Below are 22676 nucleotides of genomic sequence, written 5' to 3' on the forward strand. Positions count from 1 at the left end.
AGTATAGGTTATACTTCCATCTATATTTTTAGGAAATAATGATAGAACTAGATTGTTTTTATAAGAGAAAGAGTACAGATGAAGTGTAAGATCAAATGTTCATGCTACATCAATCATTTCCCTGTTAAACAAGTATAGCTTTATTATATAGTATTATAGTATAGGTTATACTTCCATCTATATTTTTAGGAAATAATGATAGAACTAGATTGTTTTTATAAGAGAAAGAGTACAGATGAAGTGTAAGATCAATTTTTCATGCTTCATCAATCATTTCCCTGTTAAACAAGTATAGTTTTATTATAGTATTATAGTATAGGTTATACTTCCATCTATATTTTTAGGAAATAATGATAGAACTAGATTGTTTTTATAAGAGAAAGAGTACAGATGAAGTGTAAGATCAATTTTTCATGCTACATCAATCATTTCCCTGTTAAACAAGTATAGCTTTATTATATAGTATTATAGTATAGGTTATACTTCCATCTATATTTTTAGGAAATAATGATAGAACTAGATTGTTTTTATAAGAGAAAGAGTACAGATGAAGTGTAAGATCAATTTTTCATGCTACATCAATCATTTCCCTGTTAAACAAGTATAGTTTTATTATAGTATTATAGTATAGGTTATACTTCCATCTATATTTTTAGGAAATAATGATAGAACTAGATTGTTTTTATAAGAGAAAGAGTACAGATGAAGTGTAAGATCAATTTTTCATGCTACATCAATCATTTCCCTGTTAAACAAGTATAGCTTTATTATATAGTATTATAGTATAGGTTATACTTCCATCTATATTTTTAGGAAATAATGATAGAACTAGATTGTTTTTATAAGAGAAAGAGTACAGATGAAGTGTAAGATCAATTTTTCATGCTACATCAATCATTTCCCTGTTAAACAAGTATAGTTTTATTATAGTATTATAGTATAGGTTATACTTCCATCTATATTTTTAGGAAATAATGATAGAACTAGATTGTTTTTATAAGAGAAAGAGTACAGATGAAGTGTAAGATCAAATGTTCATGCTACATCAATCATTTCCCTGTTAAACAAGTATAGTTTTATTATAGTATTATAGTATAGGTTATACTTCCATCTATATTTTTAGTAAATAATGATAGAACTAGATTGTTTTTATAAGAGAAAGAGTACAGATGAAGTGTAAGATCAATTTTTCATGCTACATAAATCATTTCCCTGTTAAACAAGTATAGCTTTATTATATAGTATTATAGTATAGGTTATACTTCCATCTATATTTTTAGGAAATAATGATAGAACTAGATTGTTTTTATAAGAGAAAGAGTACAGATGAAGTGTAAGATCAATTTTTCATGCTACATCAATCATTTCCCTGTTAAACAAGTATAGCTTTATTATATAGTATTATAGTATAGGTTATACTTCCATCTATATTTTTAGGAAATAATGATAGAACTAGATTGTTTTTATAAGAGAAAGAGTACAGATGAAGTGTAAGATCAAATGTTCATGCTACATCAATCATTTCCCTGTTAAACAAGTATAGTTTTATTATAGTATTATAGTATAGGTTATACTTCCATCTATATTTTTAGGAAATAATGATAGAACTAGATTGTTTTTATAAGAGAAAGAGTACAGATGAAGTGTAAGATCAATTTTTCATGCTACATCAATCATTTCCCTGTTAAACAAGTATAGCTTTATTATATAGTATTATAGTATAGGTTATACTTCCATCTATATTTTTAGGAAATAATGATAGAACTAGATTGTTTTTATAAGAGAAAGAGTACAGATGAAGTGTAAGATCAATTTTTCATGCTACATCAATCATTTCCCTGTTAAACAAGTATAGCTTTATTATATAGTATTATAGTATAGGTTATACGTCCATCTATATTTTTAGGAAATAATGATAGAACTAGATTGTTTTTATAAGAGAAAGAGTACAGATGAAGTGTAAGATCAATTTTTCATGCTACATCAATCATTTCCCTGTTAAACAAGTATAGCTTTATTATATAGTATTATAGTATAGGTTATACTTCCATCTATATTTTTAGGAAATAATGATAGAACTAGATTGTTTTTATAAGAGAAAGAGTACAGATGAAGTGTAAGATCAATTTTTCATGCTACATCAATCATTTCCCTGTTAAACAAGTATAGCTTTATTATATAGTATTATAGTATAGGTTATACTTCCATCTATATTTTTAGGAAATAATGATAGAACTAGATTGTTTTTATAAGAGAAAGAGTACAGATGAAGTGTAAGATCAAATGTTCATGCTACATCAATCATTTCCCTGTTAAACAAGTATAGTTTTATTATAGTATTATAGTATAGGTTATACTTCCATCTATATTTTTAGGAAATAATGATAGAACTAGATTGTTTTTATAAGAGAAAGAGTACAGATGAAGTGTAAGATCAATTTTTCATGCTACATCAATCATTTCCCTGTTTAGCAAATATGGTTTCATTGAGAAATTGTATGAAGGTTTGTTGAGTTAGGAAGATTTGGGAAGGAAGTCGGGACTCGGTAGATCCCCGTGGATACGCCCCTGTGATATGTTTAGATTTTCTAAGTTACAAAATCTTGGAACGTACAAAGATTAAGAAGGTCAACATGCACTTTTAAGTTAAGAAGTACTTTCGTTAGATTATGTTGTTTTATAAAATAAGACCAACAATAACACACATTTATTTGGATCTGAGAACTGAGTATTTTAAAATATAAGCATCACAATATTTAATAAGTAGGGCTCGGAAGTTGAAGACCTAAATATCGCTTAAAAAGACCTAAATATTTTAAAAAAAGGACCTAAAAACTGGCAAAAGGACTTAAAAATAAGACCCAATTTACTCAGAATTATATATTTTATGAATATTATGCTCAAGAAAAATAAGCTTCTGGTAGTACACAATATACAGCTGAAAGAAACTTCTTGAAATAAATGCTTTGCTTTGTCGTTCAATTTGCATTTTTGTTACATTATTTCTATTGTTCAAGTTTAATCCTACATTTTGAACACTTTTGGAGGACAGTTAGAAGCCAGACACTTTAGGAGAAGGTCAGGACACCACACTGGCCCGTAACACTCTGAAATTATAATTGATCTGTGTATCAGTTAGCACATAATAAATAAAAAAATATATTTAAATATTTTATGCTTTAAATTGTATGTAAAGAATAAAATTACTTCCCCGCCGGACGTGAATTCGGCAGCCTTGAGCACCAAGACGTACAAACATAAGTTTTTCTTTGGCCTTTTACATGAGCAGCTCAAGGCTATAATTTTCACCTGGGCTAAAAGATTTGTTGCTTTTTTTCTAGTTCTAACCTATGGTTTACATATTATTACAGTTATTTTAATAATTTAGAAGCCACTTTTCAGAATGAGATAAGGCGGATTTTACTGCGATTTTAAAGGGAGTTAAAGGCCATTAAATTTATTGTCGAAAGATGAAGTGCAAAAAATAGTTAAGACCTATAAAAAGCTTTTTAAAAAGGCTAATAAAGAAAAAAACGCCGAAAAAGGCAAACAAGGACAAATAAAATCCACCATTTTCTGGCCTACAATAACCCAAAATGAACATAAATTATGTTAAGCCTCGTCTTAGGGCACTCGTAAAAAAGAGGATTTTTCCTCAGCTTCCGAGCCTTAGTAATAAGTATCTGAAAAACAAGATCCATTCCCTGCATTATGCTTCTTTTCAATCCGTAACTTTTAGAGTTTAACGCACCTCATTATGCACCGAGGCTAATGCAGACATTTATAAGGATAAGGAATGAAGTAGCGAAATGAAGAAAGTGGAAGGAAACTGGACAACCTCGAGGAAATACACGCATATGGTGTTTGTCCTGTAAAAGGTGAGTGTTGGATTAATATTGAATCCCCACAGTTTTAGAGTCTATCATATTTTCAGAGAGTGGGACAAAATACGTTTAATTTGAGTAAAATAAGCGAACACTTGGAACATTTGAATTGATATGTATTCAAACTAAGAAAATAAAGGAATTAAAATGCATATACAAAACGCATATAGAAAACGCATCTAATTTATGGATTTGTTTTCCATCACAACTTGTCAAACGTTGGCTCCCATTTTAGAGTATATCTTGGGAATACATACTGAGGGACTGAACGTAACTCTGGAATATTCTTACGATATTCAAAATCAGTTCTCAGTACATGACCTCACGACAGCGAGGCTAATGCAATACTAACTCACTATGCATTTTATCCTTGGTTCAAAGTTTCATCTATTTAACTTCTACCTCCTTCTCCATACTCATATCTCAGAGCTCTCTATGGATTTTTTTGTAGTATTCATTGATTATATACGAACTAATTAAAATTGTTTATTTTCATATTATTTCATTATTTTCTCTTTCGTTACAATGTAACTTATTGGTAGATAGTTTGCGTCATTGTTAGAAATATATACGTCATCGCTACAAGAAGACAAAGGTGTTTTAATGTAACAACCCTGTCCGCAAACAACTATTGAATGCCACAGCAACTTGTTTTTTGAGGGTGGTACTGGGAAACATATATCGATAGCAACGTCTGCAGAGGCACACTAAAATTAGAAATGCTCTACCACTGATCCATTGTTTTAGTATTAGTTTTATTTTAATACGTGACGTGGATATACAGCGAGATTTAGTCACTGGGAAATTTTGAAAATTAAATAATTTCATGAAAACAATCTTTTAAAAAGAATTCACATTAATTGTAAAGAAATCACATGCTGACTAATCAGGGGATCTGAGAGGAAGAAATCACATGCTGACTAATCAGGGGATCTGAGAGGAAGAAATCACATGCTGACTAATCAGGGGATCTGAGAGGAAGAAATCACATGCTGACTAATCAGGGGATCTGAGAGGAAGAAATCACATGCTGACTAATCAGAGGATCTGAGAGGTTATTGAATGTCAGCAATTTTCGAAATTACACGTTCTCCAAACAATTGGCGTACAGCAGCCATCGATATTTGTGCTGTGTGGTACGTTGATCCATCTTGTTGAAACCAGGTTGTGTCAACAATGTGTGGAAATCTCTGTAGTTGTTGTAAAACAAATTTTAGAAGCATTGTGACGTAACGATTTGATGTGACTGTAATTGCATGACCGTTGTTGTCCTCCAGACAATAAGAGTCCATCACACCGTATGATGACACTGCACACTACACAGTATACCTAACTGTCGCTGTGCAATTGACGCTGGTGTAACTCCATAGGATTGTCTTGTGCCCATGGCGTCCTAAATTAAAATGACGGAAGAATTTTCTACGTGACCCCTCCACATTATCATTGTTCTTGTAAAACACTTTGATTGCGAAAGCACGTTGTGCACCACACCAAGCACTCATGATAATTAAATGGCAGGGTGTCGTTGATAAGCTGTTGTATCTTATTCAGTTTTACCAAACCCCCACTGTTGCCAACACAACTTAAAAAAGAAATTACCGTTCCTTTGAATCACCCTGTAGGAAAGTACACAGAGAAAAATCCGTTCTCCGGACAGCGGTATATTGTACAAATATACGGTGACCTCTTGCTTACTATAGAAATCAGTACGTAGCATACGTTATCCGTATGCTACATAGGCACTGCCCTTAGATGTTACATCATGCCGTTGCAGGATGTCTGACATCTAACAATTTTCCGTATATCACATGCATATACTTATGTTACCTTCGTCTACTATATGTTATATACGTCCATTTGTATGTGGGATCCTGACCGCCTACATTGTTTCATACGGAAAGTACTTATAGATAAAGTACTTATACATAAAGTATTATAAAACATGCGTTTTCAGTTATACATCTGCTGTACGTTAAGTCCAAAAACTACAGGAATTACGCATGTAACATATCTTTTTAAGTACGCCACCTACATTTTTTTCCTTAGTGTACACATTTTTAGGTTTATCAACAAGTTTATTTGTCCCTGCTTTTCCAAAAAAAAAAAAAAAAAAAAAAAAGAGAGAGAGAATTACACTCACACGGCATTTTGTACAGACCGATAAAATTTATCAATTTGTATGACTTATATTTGAATAATTTTGTTTCTCGTTAGACTCTAACAATATTGAGGACATTTCTAATTATTCTCCTTCCCTATATGTGATATGAATATACTGCATATAACATAGAAAGGATAATTAGGATGCTCATACCTCAAAGTAGCCTATTTATTACAAACGATTTGGAGTTCACATTCCAAATCAGCTAATTTAGTACTCTCGCTCATCAACCACAGAAACCTCTGTTTGAATTGACAAAGGAACATCTCCGTATAATATATGAATGCATCATTGATACAGGCGATTAAAGCACGTGAATGCAGAACTCGTGTAACGCTTATGGTGGGCTGTAACCAATGTTCTGCAGATACATATGTGTGCCAGTTTCCCAGGATTGCCAATATACTAATAACAGCTTCATGGACAATTAATCCCCAATATTAATCCTTTAACACCCGAGCTAATTGCAAGCGGAGCATATTCAAGCGAGCAACACGGCATAAAATACAACTATGCCTTCATTATTATTTCGTTTTCAATTTACCTATCAGTTTACTTGGGTGTAAGAAGGGTATAACTCAATTGAAGAATATTTTTAGGAGTGAAATAAAATATTGTTAAAAATAAGGAACGTTTCATTTCTATCTTACAACTTTTGTTTAGAAAGTTTGGAGATTCAAGCTTTAAAAATCTAGTTTTTAATATCTTTTTTTACTCCTGAAAATATTCTCAATTTGGACTTGGCTCCTTCTTGTATCAAAGTTTTCAACTATAATATAGAAAATTCGACATGTTTTGTTTCATAAACAGAAATTGCATTTTCGTTTATTTAAACACATTACTTTGGAGTAGAATATAATTTTACTTATTGTGATGTTCTAAGCAAAATTTTACTTTAGGAAATTCAATTAGTTACTTGACCTCTTAGAAGCTTATTCAATGGTGATTGCATTATTAATATAGACCTAAAAATAATCTAATATAACCTTAATCATTATCAGTGGCGGATCCAGAGGGGGGGTCGGGGCGATCACTTCCCCCCAGAAGAGGAAACTTTCTTATTTTTTATATATAAATAAAACCCATCTCAGAGTTTGGAGCTCATAAAAGTAGCTCTAAATAGCAGTATTACAACCCACCGCTTTTCCCCCAGAAGTCCGTCCTGCATCCGCCCCTGATCATTATTCCCTCTGTTTTTATGACAAACCAATTGAGAATGCTCCAAGAGCGTTGCCAGAACTAACATAAAAAAGAGCTAATTTTTCTTATCAACTTCTACAGGCTTTATACCAATTGTTCTATGTACTTTATTATTATACTCATTAAATAATTCTTGTAATATATATATATATATATATATATATATATATATATATATATATATATATATATTTATAATTTCCTTGAGTACTAAATTTTTTTCGCATGTTTTGTTTAAGAGTTCTGTTAAAACGTTCTATCATATGATGTTTTACGAAGATACATGCTCAAAATCGAGAGCTCGAAATTGAAACATTCCCAAAATATAATATCTCTATGATTTACGGTTTCCGAGATATGGCTCCTTAAATCTCCCGAAATCGGAACTTTTTGGTTCAATATCTCAGGAACGGTAAGAGTGACGCGAAAAATTCCACAACTTCTTTGAGATGGTTTTTAATGCTCTATCGAATGAAGGGCTCAAAATTGAAAAAAAAAAAAAAAAAACTTGCAAATAACAGACACACAACACACAGACACAAAATACAATATCCAAAAAAGAATATGGATATTGATAAAAAAAGAAAAAAAGACAATCGCTCTGTAATTTTCAATTACGTCAGAATTGTGTTCCTGGTAGAAGCATTAGTAGCTGCAGAGCTATTCTGAAGCATTAGTTTCCACGTTTACAAAGAAATAATAAAATAAATTATAAATAAATAAATAAATAAATAAATAAAAGTTACGTTTTCTAGGTTTTCGGTCACAAGCGATGACAATTCGATATTACAAATGGCTACCAAGTTTGTCGAATTGGCATGAACGTTACCTTTCTTAAATGTTCACCAGTTGAGTTTAGAACAAAAAAAAATCTAATTAGTTATCTATCATTCCATTAATTGGCTCTTCATTAAGATAATGCAAACTCAGCTGCAGTTTCTTTCTGTTCTTAGCGACAGATAAGTAACATCATGGTATTCTTATACATGTATTAAAGAGAGTATACAGTAAAGTACTAGTAGTTTCGTAAATAAATTATTAAGTGAAATCTTCCAATTTAACGTCCCATGATTATGCCTTGGACGATGATTAAGGCAAGTCAATGATGATTGAAAAATTGGTGGAATGGGAATGTGGGAGAATAAAGAAGTATTCCGAGAAACCCCACGAACACTATGTTGTGCTTTACAAACACTTAGCTTGGAATCGAACCACGGACTCCACGTTTCAGAGGTACGGTAAGCATTCTACTACTAAGCCACTGAGCCGTCTATCGATAAATTATGAAATCACTTTACTGTAATGTCAAAAACTGCCTAGACAAATTAACTATACAATAATGATTTTTCTCAAAGCAAATATAGAAAATAGCAACCCTGCTCTTGTCTTTTACATCTTCTTTTCCTTTTTTTCCTTTTTTCTTTTTCCTTTGTAAAAAATACCTTTTCTACCGCCTTCTTTCTTTTTGCTGGTAGATGGTTAAAAGGAATATTTCGACTTCTCCTTTGGGATGTGTAGCGCGACACCTAGAGTTAACAAAAGAAACTAGGGAGTTGTTCGTCTCTTAACTTGACATCACTGAAAGCTTAACGAATATTTCATTTCTTAAGTATATTTAACAAGAGTCGAAAGATCTTAACTTTAATTTTTGAATTAAATTTTGCATTCGAGTTTAAAGTATATGAGATAACTTTCAGAAATTATAATTACTTTTGTTTTTTTTTAAAAAAAGATTGAATTTTCGTTTCAGTGGCGGCTCCTACAGTAGCAATTAGGCTTGAGAAAAAGCACAATCTCATAATATGAAGGGTAATATAACATTTTTATCAACACGCTGAAGTAACTTCACAACTATATGAAATTTAACCTGCTCTGGAATTTCCTTGTAATTTTAGATAGAAAGTTATTTAATAATTAAGATTATATCTAAACTCAGTTTTAGTTTTAGGATATACTAGTACAAACGTACATAAAATTACGTTATATCAGCGTAGATAGTAACAAATTACGTCCTTTTCTGTCAGAGAAGATGAAGGGTTATTTACCATAGTTATTAATATGCACATACTAGGTTTCATTTATAAGTCATGGCAACAATTTTTTTTTTTTTTTTTGTTCGCAAACTGAGGCAACACAAAATATGCGATATATATATATCTGAAACTGCATAGTTTACGTCCAAATGTTGATAGTAAAATAGATTCTGTATGTGCGCGGAGCGATGGCTGTTAGCAAGCACCTTAGTTCGGTCATTAGGCGAAAGTGGTCGGGTATAGAAATGACGAGCCGCGAGCAGTGAGCCTACGTCAAAATATCAGTCCTCCGTGGCAGAAATACACTGGAATGCCATGCAGAGTTGCAAGAAAGTTGTGGGCGCTCGTGCCCTGCTCTATCGAACTGTAGCCGGGTGGGTGAAGGTCTTGAAACGGGACAGAGTTGCTGCGAGTGACTTTCTTGCTGAAATCTCTTCAGATTCATACTCCATGTCATAGTGTTTCCACTTCTGTATTTCGAATAGGTAAATCCCACTTTCCGCAAGTTCTTCTTGAGAATGCGGCGCACTGTCAACAAATTCCTGTTTGCTGGGTTAGTTTTACCAATGTTCAACACCTGTTCTCACTTAAGTGTTGTTCGATAGCAAGACATATAAATCTATGTCCTTGGACACAGGAAATCCACTGCAAGGCCATTTCGAGGCCATCCCCTATCTTGCTACTGTCGGTAGGAGCAAACACGTGCAGTCACTGCTTCTCATTATACTGTATGGTATTTCCATAATTTCTGTTGCGGTAACTGTAACCTTGAAGTATATATGTTGCTCGTGGCTCGTAGTCTGCATTCAAGTAAGCTGACACTTAACGACTGAAATTGGGTACCTAATGACAGCAACCACTCTGAATATATACTCAATCTACTGGCAACATTTCGAAGTACATACTTTACACCAGTGTTCGAAGTGCAAAAAGGCAGAAGGTATGTTTTATTACGATTTTGACTCTCGACATACGGGCTATCTAAATGTTGAAGTACAGTGAGGGTATGTTGCGTAAAAGATTGTATTTCTATTTACATAATGACTGAAAACCATTGGAGAGCTTCTCTGTACTTACAGGGAGAACACGGAGAGGTCTCCTATGAACAACTCTGTGAAAAGAAATATCCTCTTATGTTGTATTATAGACAGTGGCGTATTTAGGGGGGGCTTCCGGGCTTAAGCCCCCCCCCGAAATCTTACTTACTATAGTAAAGTATATGAAATATCTTGCAGAATTTTCACAATTTCAGGCAAAGCCCCCCCCCCGCCCGAAAGTTAGCAAAGCCCCTCCCGAAACAAAATCGTAAATACGCCACTGATTATAGAGAGTGCTCAAGAACCGAGTTTTTATATTAACAGTTTTCTACGGGAAAACTCCCAGACTCCCCATTTAATTAAGGGGTATTCCAAACCCCCGGAAGATTCATCCTCACAGCAGACAACCCCTAAATCCGCCCATGCTCAGAACACATTTATATGCATTAAGGCAAGAAGACACGCACACACACACACATACACACACACACATACACACACACACAAGAGAGAGAAACAATTCAATATGGCACATCACAATATAAACTAGATTAACTTCTTTGAAGACACAACATTTTAAAAGCAAAAGGTAGAAAATATAACAAAATGTCGGTGTTGTCAACTTAGAAATTATTTCTACACAAGAAATAAAATCTTTTTACGTAGAAAGCTATTCGACAATTACTGTGAATAAAAATGGGTTTATTATAGGTATTTTAGCGCCTACTCTCCAGTGACGATATGTCTTGATTACTAAAAAACCCACTGAAAAAACAGAGGCGGTATGGCATATCGCCGCGTATCGGTACTGTCTTACTTCGACCACTTCTATGAGGATATATTAGATTTTTCATGTTGTCTCCAGTTCGCGAGAAAAAAAGTACTTGTAAGTATTTATGAATTTGTCCGTGAAATACATTTCTTTTCGTTTTTTTTTTTTTTTTTTTTTTAAATGTCATTGTTACCTCTATTTGCAGAACAAAGTGCAAGTTGAATGAAACGAGTAACTTATTTACTCTAGGCTATAGTTATTTATAAAGTATCTTTCATATATAAATTCACAGCCCTTGAAGTTGAACCTTATTAAAATACTGTATAGGTATTTGAAGCTCTAACTGAAGCCGACATCAGGAGAATAATAATGAACGTGCAAATTGCGATCTTGAGTGGCTCCGCGTAGCATAGTCGCTAACGTTCTCGCCTTCGGTGCGAGCGGTACCAGATTCGATTCCTGGTGGGGGCACTCGGTCGAAAAAGTGTAACAGCTTTTTCAGGCCAGCCACCCTGAATGAGGTTTTCCTGGGTTTTCCTCATTCACATCAGGCAAATGCCGGGGTGGTACCTAACATATAGGTCCCAGGCTGCTTCCTTCCTTCCCTAATCCTTTGTCCCTTCTCATTCCCCGGATAGTGTGCTCGCCGAGGGACGTCATCCCTCAAATGTGACGGGCTAATATGGCCATAGGTGCCGAAAGCCCAGAAATCTAAACCCTAAACCTCCTAAATTCCGATCTTGAAATTTATTTTATTTCCCCTCTCAACCCATTCTTAACGTATTTCATCTCCCAACAACAGTGTTATTTCGGACGTTTAAAATAAAATACAAATCAAATTGCATTGTGATTATTTAAACTCTACGACCGCGGTGGCTGAATGGTAGGACGTACACCTTTGGTGCACGGAATCCTTGGTTCGATACCAGCTCGCGCCCAGTGAGCTTTGTGGTGGACATTCATTGTGTGCGTGGGTTCTCCCGTTCCCTCCACTTTCTTCATTCCACCATTTCATTCATTTCTTATCATCACCGTCTCCTTTAGCCTAGCCGGTGTAACCGCGAGACGTAAAACTTAAAACATTTAAATGATTGTTTCTACGAAAATTATCGTGAACACACTACATACTCGAGTCGACCAGTAGAAGCTCGCTTCAATTACACAGTCTGTTAATATTAAGAGGTCCCATCACAGCGAAATTAAAATATCGCTAATTTTATAGTAATTATGTGATATCTTCAAATAGGTAAAAGATAATCGAAAAGCGGAACAAGGGCTCGATTGACAATGTTATTTTACATGCGAAAGTTATCACGACTCAATTATTTAGATTTCCAGCCATTCTGAAAATCGGCATTTATTTTGGAGTTTATAAATGCCTGCAAACGGAAAGATACTAGGTGACTCATGATGACGGTACCTCATGCAAAATAATATTTTCTAGCGCGCTCTTGTTCCACATTTCGATTATGTTTTATCTATTTGAAGATATCATATAATTACTATAAAATTAGCGGTATTTTAATTTCGCTGTGATTACGCCTCTTAAGACTTCGTATATAAATGTTAGGTTCATGACACTGTAGTACGATGATACATAAGCGACTAACGCTATAACGTCTTTTGTCGCAATTAGCAGATGTTTGTAATCCTCTGTTGACCTTATTAGATACAGTCCCCGAAGGGAAAGAAAAATCTTTATCCCGGGAGAAGCCTGCAGTCTTAAAACCCAAGTCAGAAGGTCTTCAACCGAAAATCTTGTTTTCTTACGTTAAACCCGGGCTTCGTTGCCTTCGCACGAGTCATTATTACGCCATTCTCTCTCTCTCTCTCTCTCTCTCTCTCTCTTCACTCATCATGCTTCATTTGTTCCTTCTTTTCCTGTTCCTAGCTTTACCTCCATTTTATCAACGTCATGTTGAAAAAAAGAACTAACATAGTAAGAAGGAAATTTAATTACCCATTTTTAATTTCTCTATTCAATCAAGTTTTAAGCAACATGTGTTTACATTGGGAAGAAGAGACATTTTATTTTCAACTGTAAAACAACTGAATAGACATGTATATTAAATAAAAAAATATAGTCAACCACATTAAACTCCCTAACTCCAATATCTTAAACCAAATCATGATATCCTACAATTATTACTGAAACAATTACTAGTAGCTTTAATTAATAAATCAGGTGACCCTAGAATAGAGACCTGCACGGGCCGAATTTTTCGGCCCGAGCCCAATCCAACCCGAACGTACGTAGGCCCGGCCCAGCCCGGGCCCGAAAAGTTTTGAAGATTTTCGGCCCGAACCCGGCCCGGTCCGATAAGTTTTTTAAAATTCTTGGCCCAAGCCCGGCCCGGGCCCGATAAATTTTAGAAGTTTTTGGCCCGATCCCGGCCCGATAATTTTTTAAAAAAAATAGCTCGAGCCCCAATCTTTCTCAAAATTTAGTACTAAATTTGACCTAACCTCAGAAACGTTTTCTAAACTCTGGTCCACAACCTGACGCTTGCCTCCCGAATTGTACCATTGCCTCCTAGAACTTTGCCTGTCATCGAGAGAACAAAAACTCCATTCCCTGTAACAAAAATCTAACTTAATTGATTTATAGCATAAAGTGAAGATGGCAATATTGTTTAGCGACAGGCAAAACTTTCCCACACCTTGTCATATTTCAAGTGCAGTGAAGGTCAAGGTCAGAGCTCAATTTACCGCATAATGCCTGCAATCCTCTATAGTGAAAGTGGAGCCGCTGAGCAACACAAACTGTAAATAGCTATTGCATTCTTTGTAACATTTTTCACGGACACACTTCTTCAACGTTTGGCTTTATTCCATTTATCGTTTAACGAAAGTCAATAATTATTAAAGAATTGCAATTAATCGGCCCCAGCCCAGCCCGACCTGAAGAGAAATCAGTGTCGGCCACCCCAAGCCCTACAGAAGCAAACATTTCTTGTTCCAACGGGTATGCCTTGCAATTCAAAGAGGCAACGCAATAAGTGTTTTAAATTCATTCCCGAAGTTCTAACGTAATTATAAGGCATTTTCTAAGAAATGTACTAGAAGAAAATTTATGTTCCTAAAGCAAACTATTCCTTGTGTTTTTTTTAAATTAAAAATAATTTATGTTGTATATTTGGGTTATTAATAAAATATTTATTTAAAGAAAGTCGCATGAGTTGTATTTTAAAATCTATAAAAAAAGGGGGAAAACTCGCCTCTGAGAATTAACTACACCTTGTGAATATTTTCATGACAAGTGGTTTACATTGAATCCGACCGCTTCAACTACCAGCAGATGTAGGTAGCCCTGGTTTCTGGTATTTTCAGATGTTTTCACGTTAAAAATTCTCTTTACTACACTGAGAAAAAAAGGACTAGGATTTCCGTGTGGATACATCGTATTTATGCGAGTGCGTTCCTTAAGTAATGTAATTTCATGTATAAAAGTACAGCAGGTGGGAACACCATGCCAAGTCTGGAGTTCGGCGTCGAACGAGACTCGCTGTGATTGGATAATTTTATTCACATGATTGATTTCGTGTTAAAAACTATTACTCTCGTAAGGTAGGGAGTCACAGATTTAGAAAGAACCAAGAGGGGACACTCGTAGGAAGGTAGTAACAACATTATATACCTATGTTACCACCGTCGGAATGGGTATGGCGTTAATTCTAGATTTGAAATGGTGGTCCCACAATACAAAATTTTCGCTGGACGGTGGTGTAGATCGTACTACTGATGGAACAACATTACTTAATGTGGTGACGCGCGTAACCTGATAAAAACAGCATTTACATGCCGACTGGATTATGCATTTTTCTCCGTGTACCAATGTCTCATGAAAATAACGACCAAAAACGATCCATTTATAAACCAATAGCGCCAATTTCACCTTTCCTTGAGGACAGGACGCAAGACTCTGATATAAGTAAATCCAGGAGAAAAGTGAGGGGGAACGCTGGGGGATGTCACACCCCCACTTCAACAAATATCCATGGCGTCCTCCTGCTTTCTAAAAAAAATACAATTAACAAGGATAGGCACGATGAACGGTGTGACGTCATGCGTCCCCCTACCTTTTCAAATCCACGTTTACCCCCGAATAAAGCATCACATTTTTCATTAATATACCACTATATTACTAATTAAAATGTATACAGGGTGGCCCATAATTTTGTGTATGATGTTTCAAAGACTGCGGTAAAGAAACTAGCAACGTAACTTGAACATAAACACATTACTCTCATATCGTTCCTTACAAGAATTTTAATCTCTGTTCTCCATGATGTGGTCAACTAATGCACCTTCCACATAGATACGTGCCTGGAGAAGAGCAACCATCCAAATCGATACATGCCTGGAGAAGAAGAGCAACCATGCAAATCGATACATGCCTGGAGAAGAAGAGCAACCATCCAAATCGATACATGCCTGGAGGCGAAGAGCAACCATCCAAATCGATACATGCCTGGAGAAGAAGAGCAAACATCCAAATCGATACATGCCTGGAGACGAAGAGCAACCATCCAAATCGATACATGCCTGGAGAAGAAGAGCAAACATCCAAATCGATACATGCTTGGAGACGAAGAGCAACCATCCAAATCGATACATGCCTGGAGAAGAAGAGCAACCATCCAAATCGATACATGCCTGGAGAAGAAGAGCAACCATCCAAATCGATACATGCCTGGAAATGAAGAGTAACCATCCAAATCGATACATGCCTGGAGACGAAGAGCAACCATCCAAATCGATACATGCCTGGAAATGAAGAGTAACCATCCAAATCGATACATGCCTGGAGAAGAAGAGCAACCATCCAAATCGATACATGCCTGGAAATGAAGAGTAACCATCCAAATCGATACATGCCTGGAGACGAAGAGCAACCATCCAAATCGATACATGCCTGGAGAAGAAGAGCAACCATCCAAATCGATATATGCCTGGAAATGAAGAGTAACCATCCAAATCGATACATGCCTGGAGAAGAAGAGCAAACATCCAAATCGATACATGCCTGGAGACGAAGAGCAACCATCCAAATCGATACATGCCTGGAGACGAAGAGCAAACATCCAAATCGATACATGCTTGGAGACGAAGAGCAACCATCCAAATCGATACATGCCTGGAGAAGAAGAGCAACCATCCAAATCGATACATGCCTGGAGAAGAAGAGCAACCATCCAAATCGATACATGCCTGGAGGCGAAGAGCAAACATCCAAATCGATACATGCTTGGAGACGAAGAGCAACCATCCAAATCGATACATGCCTGGAGAAGAAGAGCAACCATGCAAATCGATACATGCCTGGAGAAGAAGAGCAACCATCCAAATCGATACATGCCTGGAGAAGAAGAGCAACCATCCAAATCAATACATGCCTGGAGACGAAGTGCAGCGTTGTTAACAAGCAGCTTATCAGACCTGTACTGGTATCCTGTGGAACTCCTCTGTGATAGCTTCTCGTACTTCGGCTAAATTCTGTATATGAGGTTGATACACTTTGTCCTTTAAAACATCCCATAAGAAAAAGTCAGTAGTTCAAATTAGGTGATCGAGCTGGCCACTCCACAGACCCACGACGACCGATCCAGCGGTTAGGGAATGTTTCGTTCTGCCATTCCGCCATTTTTGTCTGGCTTACACTAACGGTTCTAAGTTCAGTGACCGTTATCCCCAGTCTCGTGATAGACAGTGTTGCCATATCGAAACTTTCTTGACAATAATTACAAATACTACCGTCAGTCAAACATCATATACATAACTATGGGCCAACCAGTGGTCAAATTCAGTGACCAAATCCTCCCCTGCAGCCTCAAATAACGCCTGTCCTGTAAACTACTCTTTCTGATTATTATTTCCCAGTATAATATTTATTTATAAAATATTATTAAATTGAAAATCTCTTCTGAGAAAATCCTAAATTTTGATTTTCGCCTTCCAGTAAACTGCTCTTAGTTTTGGAAGTTGGAAGAACATTTAGAAAACCCATCTCGAGAAACTTACAAATACCTCCAGTATAAAAATTAAAATATTTATTTGGTTGGTTCTGGTTAAATCTTGGAAGTGAAACCTAACTACTCCACTACTACTTGTAGGCTCTCTCACAGAAAATCGAACTCGGGATTTCGTGCATCAATATATCATGCGTAAGCAACTACACCGGCAGGATAGTAAAAATGTTAGTCTAAATGCGTTGAACAATATGGCCTCTAGGTGTATATACACGCGTCAAAATATAGGAATATCAATAGAGTCACGAAAACGTACGAACCCACAAAATATTTCGAATTTGATTCTCTTTTACAATCACAAAACTTTCTTTCATTTTTTTGGCCTCTTGAAAGTTTAAAAAGTAATAAGGAAAACTGTGAATACTCCTAGTACAAATACTGTAGGTCTACTACTTCCTAAATAGGCAGATATTTGTATTCAAAATGGAAGTAACACACACACACACACACATAAATCTCGAATTATTCAAATTATTTAGTATTCGCTTTAAATTTTATTATTGTAATTACATATGAAACTTCACAAAAAAGATCTAATATTAATATTTCTTTTTTTTCTATTTTCAGCTATCCTCGATATTCTTTGCAAAGAATTCTTAAGGGCCAATGTTTCCGCCATTTTGTATTTGATGAACTACCAATCCTATGGACGAAGTACAGCCTCGGCCCAATATTTTCTTCAATTGGCTGGTTACCTGGGCATACCTGTCATTGCGTGGAATGCTGACAACTCAGGCCTTGAAAGGGTAAGTAGCCATTACATTAATAACTGCTAATAAACAGCTTACTGGAAAATACATTATATAATATTGTTACCATTATCTAATAAAATTTCTCTAGTTATTAATTTATGTACGTGAGTTACTAGGGCTGATATATGTACGTGAGTTACTAGGGCTGATTTATGTACGTGAGTTACTAGGGCTTATATATGTACGTGAGTTACTAGGGCTGATTTATGTACGTGAGTTAGTAGGGCTGACTTATGTACGTGAGTTACTAGGGATGATATATGTACGTGAGGTACTAGGGATGATATATTGATAAATTGTAGGGCTAATCGTTATCAATTAAGTACAATGAGAATTCAATTGAAACGAAGAAGACCAGAGCTCATATTCATATTGCAATGTTTTCTCATAGTTATTAACAACAACATGTGCATTTCTACGAGGATTATCAAGCAGCCGGCGGAAGCTAATTACGAAGAAATACGAAGAAGAACACGGAAAAACACGATGGACTCAGAATCATAGTCATGCGTCTTGCAAAGAAAATCAGAAAAAGAAACACACTGCTGAACAAGACTGCACTTATTTAATATAAAAACACATTTACACGTGACGTTTCGATCTTCTAGCCAAGATCCTCATCAGACGTACACTGAGGACTCTTACGAAGGACTCTTACAACCCTTCTACAGGCTGTCTCACTAAAAGATAGCTATAAAAGAGCACGTCAAGAAAAAAAACACCAGTTTTAGCTTATCATTTTTTCTTTTTCTTTGTGTTGCTCTGGGCAGAAGAGACTTCTTAAGCTTACATTTGCGCTGTTTGGGCAAGAGGTTGCTATCGTCTCGGCGCTGCGTTGGGCAGGAAACACCAACCTACCTCCTCGCTGCTCTGGGCCAGAGGTTTCTTTCGTCTCCGCGATGTACTGGACAGAACACACCAACCCACCTCCGCATTGCTTCGGGCAGTAGGTTCAACTTCTTGAAAAACACTATTATATATATATATATATATATATATATATATATATACACTTATATATGTTATACTTATTTATAACATATTACTTGTATAAAACTTTTTGTAATAAAAAGGTGAGGGAATGAAGGAAACTCCGTGTACCATCTCTACCACCCTAACAGCACAATTGTATAGCAGACATATGGCTATCATGTTCCCTCGGGTACATGGGAATGTGTCGAGTATCTGCCTTATGTACCTCTCAGAGTGAAATCACATCGATGGCAAGTGATAGTCACAGTCTATGTCCGCCCCCTAGGCACATGCCTGACATGTACCTTGGGGAATGTGACTAGTGTGTTCTAGATGTGTTCCTCATGTCGTAAACGTCAGTAAACCACAAAAGTACTTCCACAAAATGTTAAATCGCTTATATGCGTAATGTGTTTACATTAAGGTGAGTCTAAAAAAAAAAACACTTTAAACAAGTAAAAAAAAACGTACCCCAAGGTGGGCGCGAATCACCAACCTTTGGATTACTAGCTGCGTGCTCTTCCGACTTGGCCACGAAGGCGATGAAGAGAAGGTCCGTTGTAGAGGGATAAATTTATTGAAGTCTTTTGAATTTGGCTGATCAGATGCTCCTTTAACCTCGTATATTCGACGACAGCCATTTGGGATCAGACAAATTATGCTCGCCATGTAATTTCATAACAAAATGACGAATGTTTATTTACTTTCTTCCATAGACCCCCTATTCACTTTCAAATGATGGACGACAGTTGCCATCTAATAAAGTTGATGGGTTTGTTGCTTCTAGTACACAATCGCTTAGAAAAAGAGGCAACAAATGCATCAAATGTGGGAAATGAATTTAGAACATCTAAATGGCGCATGCCTGACACATCGTGTGTTCTTAGGGTATCTGAAACAGTATGTACCTAAAGGATGTACCTAGAACATGACAGATATATGTCCCAAATGACGATATAAAAACAAATGACTGTTAGAGTGCGAAACTGAGCCAGGTATACAAATGCTATATTTGTTGTACATAGTTGCAAATGTTGTACATAGTCGCACATGAATATCATATGTGCCAAGTGTCGGGTACCTAAAAAGTAGCTGGGACACCTAAAAGGCACATGTCTAGCACATCTTGTGCTGTTAGGGCATACAATTACAATATGTACCACATTGGCATTTACCTGGTGGAAGTGAGTTTGAGTTTTAGTGTTTTCTCTGCTTATGCAAATTAGAGTTTACGAAGGACGAAGTCTACTAATAACATAGGCTCCAAACCACGACCGCGTGCTCCCTCGTGGCAAAAGGGCTAGTCCAATACCAATATCAACTGTTATAATGTAAGCCGTTCCCCACCCCACTAATCGCCTTCAAGAGAGTTTGATTACATGACTTCGCCACTGCCTCGAGTGAACTAAACCCAAAGGAAAGCCTTAGTCAGCATATGCCTGAATTCAACCCCTGAACAAAAGACTAGGTTACGTTGTATTGAAGTCATTTTTTTTCGATACTGATATATTCTTTGAGACGAAGTCTATTGGTTAAAGTGGAATTCGAACCAGTTGTCCGGTTTATAGTCATGAAAGGCATTCACACCGGAAATTAAACTCGGAATTGTGCATAAATAATACATAGTATGGACATTAATGTACAAAGAGGCACTCGAAATTATTAAGAATTAGAGTAAGTGAAATAAAAAATACTAGGTTAATAATCAAATCGTGCTTGTGTTAAGTTAGCGCAAAACTATCTGTTTCTACTAATAGTTGACAAGGCATCTCATAATAAAGATACCCAACTTTTCGATACTGCTCCCGGTTTCATCGATACACCTCTTATATTTATACAAAGGATGACCATTCTCCTAGATTCATTGTCTTATACATTTTGTATAAACTACCTGTTTGTGTTATTTTCCATTTGTCAACAATTTAACAAGAAATATTAGAAATGAAACAATTCAGCTATTATGTTCCGAACGAAAAAAAAATGTTTCAACATTTTTAATGTTCATAACTTAACACAAAGCGATGTTGAAGCCCTAGAGAATTTGTCCTTCCTTGCTCGCAACGACACCATTCTACCTTTTGTCAAGTTTAAGCAATTAAAGTGGCTTCCCGGGTGTTTTTGGCTAATGGAATGAAAAGTTACACGAGTTAGGAAACTCAATAGAGTGGTCCAACGGCAAGAGAGAGAGAGAGATAGAAGTCAAAAGTGGTATCTACACTATCAGTGAGAGAAATTTACCGTGTTATTAGCTCCTCCAAAAGAAGTCCATCGGAGACCATTGGCGGCAAAAAAAAGAAAGGTAGATGTCGTTAGTAGCGAAGGTTGTTACCTCTTGCGTCACTAGAAAAGAGCTTCCGCGGTACATGGCAATTTTCTGTCTCCCAGGTGATGTAGGAAAGCCAATTTAATGTCTCCGAAGGTCAATAGATGGCGGCCCACACAGACGGAAATAAAACTACAAAAGAAAGTAAAATTGCTATCTCTGGGATACATTCTCTTAATGTGGTTTTTGACATTAATTTTTAGCGAAACAATGCGCATATATTGTATTAAAACACATTGGGTTCGTAAGGTTATTTCGTCAGTTAAACAAATTTTACAAATTGAAGGGGCCTTCTACTACTGTATAAATGGTACCAAAATCTTTAAAAGGCGTAATGAAGAATCATTCTAATTGTTGTAGAGTTAAGTAGTTATGAAGCCATATTGCTTAGAATGGCATGCCGTGGAAAATCAGCACCCGGACCGAGAGTATACGATGGCAACCACCGCACATATGAGTGAGGTCGATAGACAAGCCACGCAAGAAAATTTTCAAAACTAAACCCTGCTTTTTCTTGATTTTCAGCACATTTATTACATTTTCTCCTTCCATTTTATACATGTGTGCACCTACATTTTCCTAACATGAGTAACATTATAGGACCACTTCCTAAAGCAGCAAGAGGATTTAAGTACATACTAGCAGCCATGTAGCCAGGATTTCCCAATGGGGTGGGGGTAGGTAGTCGTGACATAATATACTGTGGTTATCACACCAGGGGCTCGATCATTCTGAATTATTTTACTGGCAATATATATTTGATTGTTAGGACAATAAAATGAGGATATGTTAATAAGCGTTTTAATAACAAACTATGAAGAAATCGCGAGTAAAAGAATATAAAAAAATATTGAAAAATATTTTACAATATCTACGTTCCTTCTTCTGTTCATCCAACTATAAAAATTTCCTTTCATTATGACCTCAACTATTATAAAAAGTACTGTACATATCCACTATTATATAAAGTACATATCCATTAATGTCTTGTAAAATATTTTACGGTATCTGCGTTCCTTTCTCTGTTGAATCAAATGTTAAAGAACTTTCTTTTCCACATAATTTTTTTGTTTTGTTTCTATTATTCCGTTAACTACTGTCTGTTTCAAATGATAAGTTAAAAGAACAGTAGAAAATTGTTTCTGAAATTACATGTTCGATATTGTAGGGAAACAATGACGAAAAATTATGATAAAAAGTGTCCACACTATTACAGAGCGGCACTATGTTTTCGAAAGCGTGAAATTTCCCTGACTAGTAGCAGAATATTTTTTAGAATTCCGTAACTTTTCTAGAAATTTTAAATTCCCTGACTTTTAAATTCCCTGGTCCCACCCTTGTTTCCTCCACACAAAGCTCTTCATAAGAAAGAGTAGCCAAACGCTTGCTGTAGTTTTTAAGTTTTACCGTTGTGTGTTCTTTTTCTTTCAGTATTTCTTTTTGTTTCATCTTTCCTTAATATTTTTCTTTTGTGGTTTAGAACAGGGGTGCCCACAAGGGGGGGGCTATGACG

At 35.7% G+C, this 22676-nt stretch overlaps 1 protein-coding gene across 7 annotated transcripts in view; it reads left to right on the forward strand.

Annotated features, from left to right (window-relative positions):
- The window catches only part of Nmdar2 (glutamate ionotropic receptor NMDA type subunit 2), an 850349-nt gene that overhangs the window by 491392 nt on the left and 336281 nt on the right, over positions 1 to 22676 (forward strand). For all 7 annotated transcript variants that reach the window (XR_014130890.1, XR_014130891.1, XM_081753987.1 and 4 more), the window contains exon 2: positions 17684 to 17862. Coding sequence is in view for 5 of the 7 variants with exons in the window: in XM_081753987.1 (XP_081610113.1) it covers positions 17684 to 17862 (179 nt within the window). In the remaining 2 variants the exon portion in view is untranslated. The remainder of the gene's footprint in view (positions 1 to 17683; positions 17863 to 22676) is intronic.

Source organism: Thermobia domestica, chromosome 3 (genome assembly GCF_964235325.1).
Source record: "Thermobia domestica chromosome 3, izTheDome1.hap1.1, whole genome shotgun sequence".
NCBI classification, from domain to species: domain Eukaryota; kingdom Metazoa; phylum Arthropoda; class Insecta; order Zygentoma; family Lepismatidae; genus Thermobia; species Thermobia domestica.